This window comes from Apiospora hydei, assembly GCF_038363865.1.
Source record: "Apiospora hydei strain CBS 114990 chromosome Unknown utg000008l_segment0_segment0, whole genome shotgun sequence".
NCBI lineage: Eukaryota > Fungi > Ascomycota > Sordariomycetes > Amphisphaeriales > Apiosporaceae > Apiospora > Apiospora hydei.
Genome location: NW_027117367.1, coordinates 525,252 through 538,019, shown reverse-complemented (window position 1 = coordinate 538,019; position 12,768 = coordinate 525,252). Strand labels below are relative to the sequence as shown.

The window sequence follows — 12,768 nt, the reverse complement described above, 5'->3', positions numbered from 1 at the left end:
TTTTTATTATTTAGTTCACTGTTTTTAAAATTAGCGTTAAAAAGCTTCCTTAATAAGTAAATACCTTTTTTAATAAAAAAAGAATGTTTAATTATTTATTAAAGGTTAAACGGCGTTTAAAGGTTATAAGTGCTAGCCGTCTTTAAACGCGACGGGCTAAGTGTAAATATTTAAAGATATATATTTAGCTTATTAATTACCTCGTTAAGGTTATAAGGTATTAAATTAAATACGTTAAATTTAAATTTAATATTAATTTCTATAAAAATAATAAAATACGCGGCTTTAAACGCGATAAAAAACTCGAGCTTTATAATATAATTAATCGAGGCTTTAATAAATAGCTCGATTTCTTTAAAATACACGCGCTTTAAAAGCGAATAAAGTATTACATTTAATAGTTAAAGTAAATAAAAAGAGTAAAGAAGTATATTAAGCGTAATAATACCGTTGTTTTTATAGTATACCTCGAATTCGGCCGAAATATAGCTCTTATAGCTATCGAGGATTAAGAGGCGATATAAACCCTTCGTTCGCGACTTAATATGCTTATCGAAATATTTAATTTAGTTTAGATTTATTTTATTATTTATTTAATTATTCGAAGTCGGTTTAATTATTTAATTACCCGGTAAGTCGTATTTAATAGCTTAGTTCGCTAAGTAATATTAGCTTTAAACGATTAAGAACGGCGGGATACACTAGCCTTACGAATTAATGCATTTAATCGCCGTCGACTATTTTTAATTATTAAGCTAGACCGATTTCGCCTTCTTATATTAATTAGCGCGTATTACGATAAATATTAACTTAATTATATTTATTATAAAACTAGTCTCGTTAAAATTATATATATCCTCGTTAACGATACCGTATTTAACTTTAATATTCGCGATTAATTTAAACTAATTAAAAATAACGTTCGGATCTTTATAAAAAGCCCTTTAATAATCGTATTAATAATTTATTTTAGTTTTAAAGTTTAAATTACGATTAATAAATCGCTTAACCTAGTGCTTACCGACGCGTTCGCCGCCGCGCGACGCGGTAATGTAACGATGCCTATTAGGGGTTTAATAAAAACCTAGTAGAATGTACGCGGGTTTATATTAGTAATACGAGAGAGTATTTAAACCGGGGATAGAATCGCACTATCGATAAAATAATAAAGTAATTAAGTTTTAAATAAATATTAAAGCGTAGTTTATAATATTATAATAAGCCGTTAAAATATATAATATAGTTTATTACTACGTAACGTATATTACTTAACGATATATTTTTTCTACTTTTCGACCTTTTTATATAAATTAATTTAATTATAACGCTTAAAATTAATTAAAACTACTCGTTATTCGATTTTTCGCTTAATTTTATATTTTTTTATATATTCGCGCATTATAACCTGTCTCGCCGTAGATATTATAACACTTGCCGCCCGTCGCGCGCCTCTTCGATAAACTATTATTTTTACCTTTATCGGGCGCTGAACGCTTCCCTTTTACTTTCTCGCCCTGTAGCTGCTGAGATTCCTTAATAGTAAGGGCTTTTTTAAGCTGGATTCGCGATTTTTTAACTCTCCGGCGCTTAGAAAGTGCTAAATTAGCCTCTTTTAATATATATATTTTATCGCGTATAAGGGTTATTTTATAAGCTATTTTAATTATATTTTTTATTATTTAGTTTACCGTATTTAAAATCGGCGTCGGAGAATTTCTTTAATAAATAAATACCCTTTTTTTAATAACGTGGTTTATTATTAAGTGGCCCGTATTATTAAATAGTTTACCATTACTACTTTTCGACTTTAATTAAACTTTAACGCGTAATAACTTTATAATTATAATACTTAATTTAAGTTAAAAAAACCGGATCGGTTTAGTTATTTAAGCGATACGAAAGCCTTTAAATTTATTAAGTAAAAGAGATGTTATAAAAGTATACGACGTTCTTAAAACTATTTTACGTTACCGAATTTACGGCCGAACTTTACGACGCGATATTTAATATTTACAATATAAATTAAATATAAATAAAAAAAAGTACTTCGTAAATATATAATTAATTTAAATACCCGCGGGATATCTTTTAAAATCGCTAATGTAAAAATATAGCTAATCTTTTACCGCGTCGCGTAACGGTGAGCGCGTTAATAAATATTAAGTTAAGCGCTTTATTAACCGGAACCCGGACCTTAAAACTTAAATAAACCGTCGGTACGATTATTAAAAGGCTTTTTATAAAAATTTAAACGTTATTTCCGGTTAATTTAAACTAATTATGAATATTAAGGCTAAATACGGTATTATTAACGAAAATATATAAAATTTCGACGAAACCGGCTTTATAATAAATATAATCGAGTTAACCCTCGTTATAATACGCGCCGATTAGCGTAGGAAGGCAAAATCGATTTAGCTTAATAATCGGGAATAATTAACGGCGATTAAATGTATTAATTCGTAAAGCTAATATATCCCGCCGTTTTTAATTATTTAAAATTAATATTACCTAGCGAACTAAGTTACCGAATGCGACTTACCGGGCGATTAAGTAATTAAACCGACTTTTAATAGATAGACTAATAATAAGATAGGCTTAAACTAAATTAAGCACTCGATAAATATATTAAATCGTAAACAAAGGGTCGCTACCGCCTCTTAATTCTCAACGGCCACGAGAGCTATATTTCGGCCGAATTCGAGGTATATTATTAAAATAACGATATTATTATAATTAGTATGCCTTTTTATTTATCGCACCTGTTTTAATTTTTCGATATAGCACTTTATTCGCTTTTAAAGCGTACTTATTCGAAGGAAATCGAGTTATTTATTAAGGCCTTAATAAATTATATCACGAAGCTCGAGTTTTTTATCGCGTTTAAAGCTGTATATTTCGCTATTTTTATAAAAATTAACATTAAATCTAGATTTAACGTATTCGGTTTAGTATTTTATAACCGGAACGAGGTAATTAATAAATTAAATATGCGTTTCTAAACGCCTATATTTAGCCTATCCCGTCCGGGGACGGCCAGTATTTACGACCCTTAAACGCCGTTTAACTTTTAATAAATAATTAAATATTTTATTTATATTAAAAAAAGGGTGTTTATTTATTAAAAAAGCTCTCCGACGCCGATTTTAAATACGGTAAACTAAATAGCGAAGAGTATAATTAAAATAGCCTATAAAATAACCTTTATATATAATCGGATGCGTATTTTAAAAGAGGTTAATTTAACTTTTTCGAAGCGCCGGAAAGCTAAAAAGTCGCGAGTCCAGCTTAGAGGAGCCCTTACGATTAAGGAATCTCGAAAGCTATAGGACGAGAAGGCAAAAGGAAGCGTCCAGCGACCGACGAAGGCGAAAATAGTAATTTATTAAAGCGGCGCGCGACGGGCGGCAAGCGTTGTAACATTTGCGGCTAAACAGGTTATAATGCGTAAACATATAAAAAAATATAGAATTAAGTAGCGATTCGAATAACGAGTAGTTTTAATTAATTTAAAATATTATAATTAAAATAACTTTTATAAAAATATCGAAAAATAATAAAGGTGAACCACTTAATAATACGGGCCACTTAATAGTAAACCACGTTATAAATAAAGTACTTAATTATTTATTAAAAGTTAAACGGCGTTTAAAGGTTATAAGTATTAACCGTCCCCGGACGAGATAAGTTAAATATAAACGTTTAGAAATATATATTTAGTTTATTAATTACTTTATCGGGATTATAAGGGATTAAATTAAAAGCGTTAAATTTAAATTTAATATTATTTCTTATAAAAATAGTGAAATACGCGGCTTTAAAGGCGATAAAAAACTCGAGTTTTATAATATAATTTATCGAGGCTTTAATAAATAGCTCGATTTCTTTTAAATAAATACACTTTAAAGCCGAATAAAGTGTTATATTAAATAATTAGAGTAAATAAAATAAATAGGGAGGTATACCGAGTATAATAATATTATTATCTTAGTAATATATTTTAAATTCGGCCGAAATATAGCTCTTATAATTATTGATAATTAAGAGGCGGTAAGAACTTTTCGTTTACGTTTTAATATGTTTATCGAAGTGTTTAATCTAGTTTAAACTTATTTCGTTATTAGTTTAACTATTTAAAGTCGGCTTAATTACTTAATTACTCGGTAAGTCGTATTTAATAGCTTAGTTCGTTAAGTAATATTAACTTTAAACGATTAAAAACGGCGGAATATATTAACCCTGCGAATTAATATATTTAATCGCCGTTATTTATTCCCGATTATTAAACTAGACCGATTTCGCTTTTTTACGTTAATCGGCGTATATTACGATAAGTATTAACTTAATTATATTTATTATAAAACCGGTCTCGTTAAAATTAAAAATGTCTTCGTTAAAAATGCCGTATTTCGCTTTAATATTCGCGACTAGCTTAAACTAACCGGAAATAACACTTAGATTTTTATAAAGAGCCCTCTAGTAATCGTATCGACGATTTATTCGAGTTTTAAGGTCCGGGTTCCAATCGATAAAGCGCCTAACCTAGTGCTTACCGACGCGGTAAAGAGATTAGCTATATCTCTTATAATATTAAAATTAAGAGGCATTCTTCGGGTATTTAAATTAATTATATAATTACGAAGCACCTCCTTTTTATTAAATTTAATTTATATCGTGGGTATTAAATTTCGCGTCGTGGGGTTCGGCTATTAATTCGGTAGTTTAAAGTAGCTCGGGGGACGTCGTATACTTTCGCAGTAGCTTATTCGTTTAAGAATTTATCGGATTTCACGTCGCTTAAATTATTAAAACGATTTTTTTTTAAATTAAATCGGCATTATAGTTATAGAGATATTACGTGTTAAAGTTTAAGTGTATTAAAAAACTAAAAAAAGTAGCCCGCTTAATAATATAGCCCGTTTAATAATAAACTACGTTAACGTGGTTTACTATTAAGTGGCCCGTATTATTAAGTGGTTTACTTTTATTATTTCTCGACTTTAATTAAATTTTAACGCGTAATAACTTTATAATTATAATGCTTAATTTAAGTTAAAAAGACCGGATCGGTTTAACTATTTAAGCGACACGAAAACCTTTAAATTTATTAAGTAAAAAAGATACTATAAAAGTATATAACGTTCTTAGAATTATTTTACGTTACTGAATTTACGGCCGAATTTTATAACGCGATATCCGATATTTACGGTATAAATTAAATACGAATAAAAAAGAGGTATTTCGTAAATATATAATTAATTTAAATACCTGCGGGATATTTCTTAAAATCGTTAATGTAAAAATATAACTAACTTTTTTACCGCGTTACGCGACGGCGAGCGCGTTAGTAAATACTAGGTTAGGCGCTTTATTAACCGGAACCCGGACCTTAAAATTTAAATAAACCGTCGGTACGATTATTAGAGGGCTTTTTATAAAAATTTAAACGTTATTTCCGGTTAGTTTAAACTAATCGCGAATATTAAGGCTAAATACGGTATCGTTAACGAGGACATGTGAAATTTCAACGAGACCGGTTTTATAATAAATATAATCGGGTTAATCTTCGTCGTAATACGCGCCGATTAGCGTAAAAAAGCGAAGTTAGTTTAGTTTAGTAATCGGGAATAATTAACAGCGATTAAATATATTAATTTATAAAGCTAATACATTCCGCCGTTCTTAATTATTTAGGGCTAATATTACTTAGCGAATTAAGCTATCGAATATAACTTACCGAGCGATTAAGTAATTAAACCGATTTTTAATAAATAAACCGATAATAAAACAAGCTTAGATTAAATTAAATATTTCGATAAATATACTAGATTATAAATAAAAAATCGCTACCGCCTTTTAATTCTCAACGGCCACGAGAGTTATATTTCGACCGAATTCGAGGTATATTACTAAGATAACGATATTATTATAATTAATATATTTCCTTATTTATCGCACTTATTTTAATTTTTCGATATAGTACTTTATTCGCCTTTAAAGCGTATTTATTCGAAAGAAATCGAGCTATTTATTAAGGCTTTAATAAATTATATTACGAAGCTCGAGTTCTTTATCGCGTTTAAAACTGTATATTTCGCTATTTTCACGGAAATTAATATTAAATTTAAATTTAACGTATCCGGCTTAATACCTTATAACCCGAATAAGATAATTAATAAATTAAATATACGTCTCTAAACGCTTATACCTAGCCTATTTTATTTAAGGACGGCTAATACTTACGACCTTTAAACGCCGTTTAACCTTTAATAAATAACTAAGTATTTTATTTATATTTAAAAAAGGGTATTTACTTATTAAAGAAGCTCTCCGACGCCGATTTTAAATACGGTAAACTAAATAGCGAAAAATATAATTAAAATAGCTTATAAAATAACTTTTATATATAATCGGATATGTATTTTAAAAGAGGCTAATTTAGCCCTTTCGAAACGTTAGAGAGTTAAAAAATCGCGAGTCCAGCTTAAAGGAGCCCTTACGATTAAGGAATCTCGAAAGCTATAAGACGAAAAGGTAAAAGGGAAGCGTCCAGCGACCGACGAAGGCGAAAATAGTGGTTTATTAAAGCGGCGCGCGACGGGCGGCAGGCGCTGTAACATTTGCGGCTAAACAGGTTATAATACGCGAATATATAAAAAAAATATAGAATTAAGTAGCGATTCGGATAGCGAGTAGTTTTAATTAATTTAAAGTGTCGTGGTTAAAATAAATTTTATAAAAGTGTTAAAAAGTGATAAAAATAGACCACTTAATAATACAGGCCACTTAATAATAAACCACGTTAATAATAATTTATAATTAATTTATTACTTTATTATAACCGAACTTATTATTAATTAATCGAATAATAATACTTTAAATAGTTTAAGTAAAAGCGTTACTTAAGGTCTTTATTTATTAATAAAATTTTTAAATTTATTTTTATAAAGCCTTAATAATTTATTATTATATTTAAGCTATAAGGTTATAAATATATTATATAATATCGTATTATCCTTATAAGTTAACGGGGTCCTTATATCGGTTATTAATATATTAAAAGTAACGCCGGACTACTTAAAATATATTTCTTATTTATTAATAAAAATCGACGATCTATTCTTAAGGGTATTTAATTATTATATTCGTTATAAAGAAATCGTTATCCGAATTAAGTAATAAAATTATAAACTTAAGCGGATTATATAAAATAATCCGGTTAAAAAATTAAGTTAAAAAGAAATTATAATAATATCTTCTTTACGCGACCGCGAGGGTAACGGTAATAAATAATCGATTCCTTTAAAAACGAGGTTTAAAGGAGGTAAGTAATTAAAATAATTAATCGTTAAAATAAAAGTATTAGAGATAAGTTATTCCGGTACGAGGTAAGGCTTAAAATCCGAGCTTAATATTAATTAATTAAATTTAATAAATTACGCGCGAAGTACGAAGCGATTCGATTAATTAAAATTAAAACAGTTAATTCGTTTTAATAATTTTAGTAGGGGAAAATCCTTTAGTAAAAATTAATAATTAAGGGTTAGTCCTTTTAATTCTTCGAAACTAGATTCCTTTTCGAAATTAAACTCGGAATCTTCGTTTAAAAATCCGGTATATAGCGGACTTAATAAGGGAGTAAGTTTAAAAAAAGTAAATATCTTATTAAGATAAGGTGAAAAGATTTAATAAAAGTTATACTAGTGTTTTTAATAAATTTATAAAAAGCGGTTATTAAAAAGTAGTAATTAATTATTTATAATAAAGGTAATATAACGTGGTATACCACTACGCGACGTATTTAAATTTAATTTTAATATAATTAAACTTTAACGCGTAATACTTTTATAATTATAATGCTTAATTAATCTTAAAAAAGATCGAATAGTTTTAATAATTTAAGCAACACGAAACGAACCGAATTAAATAAATTAAAAAGTAGTAATAAAAACTTATAATATACCCGAATTAATTTTACGCTATTAAATCTACGGCCGAATTTTAAAACGCGAAATCCGACCTAAACGACGTAAATTAAATTTAATTAAAAAGGAGGTATTTCGTAAATATATAATTAATCTAGATATCCGAGGGATGCCTCCCGATTTCGCTGGTGTAAAAAATATAGCCAATCTCTTCACCGCGTCGGTAAACACTGGGTTAGGCGCTTTATCGACCGTAACCCGGACTTAAAGATTAAAATAAATCGTCGGTACGATTATTAAAAAGCTTTTATAAAAATTTTAAAATTATTTCTATTTAGTTTACGCTGGTTACGAATATAAAGGCGAAATACGGGATTATTAATAAAGATATTTAGAATTTCGACGAGACCGGCTTTATAATAAGTATAATCGGGTTAATATTCGTCGTAATACGCGCCGAGCGGCGTAGAAAAGCGAAGTCGGTCCAGTCTAGTAATTAGGAATAAGTAACGGCGATTAAATGTATTAATTCGTAAAGCTAATATATTTCGCCGTTCTTAATCGTTTAAAGTTAATATTACCTCGTAAACTAGTCTCGCGAAATTAATTTACTAAGCGATTAAGTAATTAAGCCGATTTTTAATAATTAAACTAATAACGAAATAAGCTTAAATTAAATTAAACACTTTAATAAATATATTAAAACGTAAACGAAAGGTTCTCACTGCCTCTTAATTATCGATAATTACGAGAGCTATATTTCGGCCGAATTCGAGGTATATTATTAGGATAATAATATTATTATACTCGGTATGCCTCCTTATTTATTTTACCTGTTTTAATTACTCGATATAGTACTTTATTCGGCTTTAAAGCGTATTTATTTAAAGGAAATCGAGCTATTTATTAAAGTTTCGATAAACTATATTACGAAGCTCGAGTTTTTTATCGTTTTTAAGGCCGCGTATTTCGCTATTTTTATAAAAAATAATATTAAATCTAGATTTAGTGTTTTTAATTTAATCCCTTATAATCCCGACGAAGTAATTAATAAATTAAATATACGTCTTCGAACGCTTATACTTAACCTATCTCGTTCGAGGACGGCTAATACCTACGACCTTTAAACGCCGTTTAACCTTTAATAAATAACTAAGCACTTTATTTATATTTAAAAAAAGGTATTTATTTATTAAAGAAACTTTCCGACGTCGATTTTAAATACGGTAAATTAAATAACGAAGAGTATAATTAAAATAGTTTATAAAATAATTTTTATACGCGATAAAATATATATATTAAAAGAGGCTAATTTAGCACTTTTTAAGCGCCGGAGAGCTAAAAAGTCGCGAATCCAGCTTAAAAAAACCCTTATTATTAAGGAATCTCAGTAGCTATAAAACGAAAAGGTAAAAGGGAAGCGTTTAGCGCCTAATAAAAATAAAAATAGGGGTTCGTTAAAGCGGAGGGCGACCGGTGAAAAGCGCTGTAGTGTTTACGGCGAGACAGGTCACAATACGCGAACATATGAAAAGGATATAAAATTAAACGAGGAATCGGATAGCGAGTAGTTTTAATTAATTTTAAGCGTTATAATTAAATTAATTTATATAAAAAAGTCGAAAAATAAAAAAATACGTCGCTAAGTAATATACGTCGCGTAGTAATAAACTATATTAAGCTTAAGTTTAATTTAATTAATAATTAATTATAATACTTTTAAAGGCTTTAATCTTTCGTTCTCTCTTTTTCTCTCTTTAAGAAAGTAATTTATTAAGTTTATATATATTTAATTTAATATCTTTAATTATTCTTTTCACTCTTAGCTACTATACCCTCTAAGAATGTTATTATCCGTTAAGCCGGTATACATGCCTTCGTTATCATGCGTGTGACAGTATAAAATATTGAAAAGCAAAAGAAGAAAGCATTCATCGATAATAAATAATAAGTACTAAGCCCCCTATCTGCCACAACGCTCAACCACAGCTGCTGTCTCTCTCGTTAACTCTCCACGGCATAGAGTTCAAGGCGAACCCGGGTCTCTCGATAGCATCATATCCTAAAAAGTCACTCGCTCGCGCCACATAAGCCCAACATCCATCGAAGAAAGCAATATTGCGCAATAGAGTTCTCAAAGCTAAGGCACACAATACTGGTTCTACGCAGGCTTTCAGAGAAGAATTACGAAGGCAGATATAAAGCCTCTCGAGCTGGACACACATTTATATATCATCGATCAAAAGCAAGCCATGGCTACTCAGGACGAATCTGCTTTCGCGTCCATCGCACTCCGTGTGTTTGATGCTGCCACCCGGATCAAAGAGCGTATGTTACTCCCCCTTTCCATCATCATCGAAACGCCAGCTAATCGGCGGGTTGATCCAGGGCTGGACCTGTACTCACCGGATGACCACTACAACGACGACGGCATCCGCATCGTCGAACAGGACGTCCAGTATCCCAATCTGAACAACTCGCAGCTGCGCCTCAACATCGCCCGGCTGCAGCTCATCCTCCACCGGTTCCAGCTGCAACGCAGATCATACCGGGACGGCCTCCACGAGGCGCTCGACACCTTCGCGTTCGTGGGGGAGACGGCCCGAGCGTCTCTGCAGGAGGCTCATGGTCAGGTCGAGCGGGCCCGGGCGATTGTTGAGCAGGCAATGAAGATATGCCACAAGCAGGAGGTCGCGATGGAGGAGGCTACGGAGCAGCTCGACCGGCTTAAGGAGGAGAGAAAGGGGTTGGAGGCGCGCTTGAAGGAGAAGGAGGCGGAGAAGGAGAAGGAGAAGGAGAAGGAGAAGGAGCGTTCTGGCTGAATTATCGGGAGTGTGTTAAGGGGATTAATTCAGTTTATTAGCAGTTCGTGTTGAGGTCGTACTGGAATCGATAACTTATTCGTGACATTACTTGTGATCCCCATGTGAATTCGTTGGTCATTCACCTACTGCCTTGGTTAGGTGCAGCCTACCTGTTTACTGACCTGTGAATGGTCGGGGCCATTTCCTTCTATTCAATCTACCTACCTCTGATGGAGCTGCTTCGCCACTACATATTCGTTCCAACCCATCCTGTTCTCGGCGAGCCCGCCAACTCATCTTCCACTTCACAACAACGAATGACCATCTAGCACCTGCTGAAAATTCATCAAGGAAACAGCGACTGTAGTCAATTGCGCAACGAAAACAAGCCTCTTTTGTCTTCTTGGGAGCTCTTCCAGGTTGCTTTTTGGAACATAAAGAAGGCGCATTTGCCTCGTCCCTTCACATCGTTCCTTCATCATGTCTGCCATCCAGAACAAGGTTGATGCAAGCGCCCGCGCTCTGAAGGACTTGGAGCAATGCAATGCCGATGGCAAGAGGGACAGTAAGTCAAATTCCTGCCTGCACATCGATTGATTTTTCAACCCCGCTAACAGATACGCACAACAGATATGTTCATCTTCTGGCTGCGCTCCCGCCAGGATACCATCGACATCACGTCCCAGATTCTTGCCGATGATACCATCAATGACCCGCTTGTCCTCAAGGAGCACCTCACTGCTTTGTTCACCCGCTATGCCGACGATAGCACCACCTTCAGCAGCTACTGCAAGACCAAGATCGACGAGAACCACAACCTCTCGCAGCAGAACACCACCCTCGAAGCCAAGGTCGAGGACCTCGAGAAGCACCATGACTGGTTCACCCAGAGCATCGACTTTCACAGAGAGGAACTGCGCACCCACCGCCTCGATGCTGCCGACTTCGAGGCGGCCATCGACTTCCAGAAGAAGCGTTTCTCGGCCATGAAGTACTACTACGACCGCCAGCAGCGAATCCGCGACAAGGCCCACGACCGCGTCCTCGCCGAGACGCAGGCCCGTCTGGAGGCCCTGCAGACCGAGACCGATTCCCTCCGCACCCAGCACGAGAACACCAAACAGAAACTTGCCGAGGCACAGAAGGAGCGCGACGCGCTGTGGGAGCAGGCCGCCCACGCCGCCGGACTTGAGGCCGCCCTCGAGGCCGCCTACGAGACGAACGAGCGCCTCATGGATCACGCGAACAGCCTCACCGCCGACTATGCCCCTGCTGCTATCACGGAGGAGGATATGGTGGATTTGATGCCGGAGACGGAGACAGATGACAGCGAGAACGTGAAGGAGGAGGGGGAGGCGGATGAGGATCAGATCAACTCTTCTATGACTCTGGTTCCTCACTCGCTGTCCTCGCCTTCCCGCTCGCTGTACGGAATCGAGTGGATCTGATCTGAAGCGAAGGCACTACGGGCCGATACATTTGGGATGGTCATTGTTGAGGGGCTTTCCAGGTTGATCCTTGGATGGATGATTGATTGGAGAGCCTTGTTTTGCCTATTAATAGAGCGCGAAGCAGATAAGGGAACTATGTTGCTATTTACATGGCACCTGGCACCTGGCATGGCACCGCCAAGGACTTGGCTGTGCTTCTTGGTGTTCTTGTCATTAGAGGGGACTTGATACGTCCTGGGATTTGGACAGCGAACAGGAGGCCACACCCCCTGTGTGTAATAATAGCCGTTAGTGGAGACAAATACACACCGAACAAGAGGTTCCGATGATCTAAGCCTCCCTCGTTACCTGATGTTGTAGATGCGCACGTCCGCTCCGTCTGTTCATTGACTGAATACTTATTCGTACCTTGAAACACGAGACGAGATCACGCGATGACTCGAGCAGCAAGCAGCAAGCGCCCGACGTCAAACGGCCAAGGGATTCGGGCCTTGGCTGCATTCTGTCCTCTTTCGGACATTCTTCGTCCTTTCTTTTTAATTGCCTCCGTCTTCCCACCACAATCTTCCTTCGCCTTGACCGATACTG

At 34.1% G+C, this 12,768-nt stretch overlaps 1 protein-coding gene across 1 annotated transcript; it reads right to left on the bottom strand.

Moving 5' to 3' along the window:
* Window positions 1-10,327: 10,327 nt before the first annotated feature.
* On the bottom strand, window positions 10,328-12,221 carry PG997_010700 (uncharacterized protein; the record flags this gene model as incomplete). Its single annotated transcript, XM_066815015.1, has 4 exons — window positions 10,328-10,429; window positions 10,475-10,743; window positions 11,355-12,153; window positions 12,207-12,221. The coding sequence occupies 4 exons, from the start codon at window positions 12,219-12,221 to the stop codon at window positions 10,328-10,330; spliced, it is 1,185 nt and encodes a 394-aa protein (XP_066664305.1).
* Window positions 12,222-12,768: the final 547 nt, after the last annotated feature.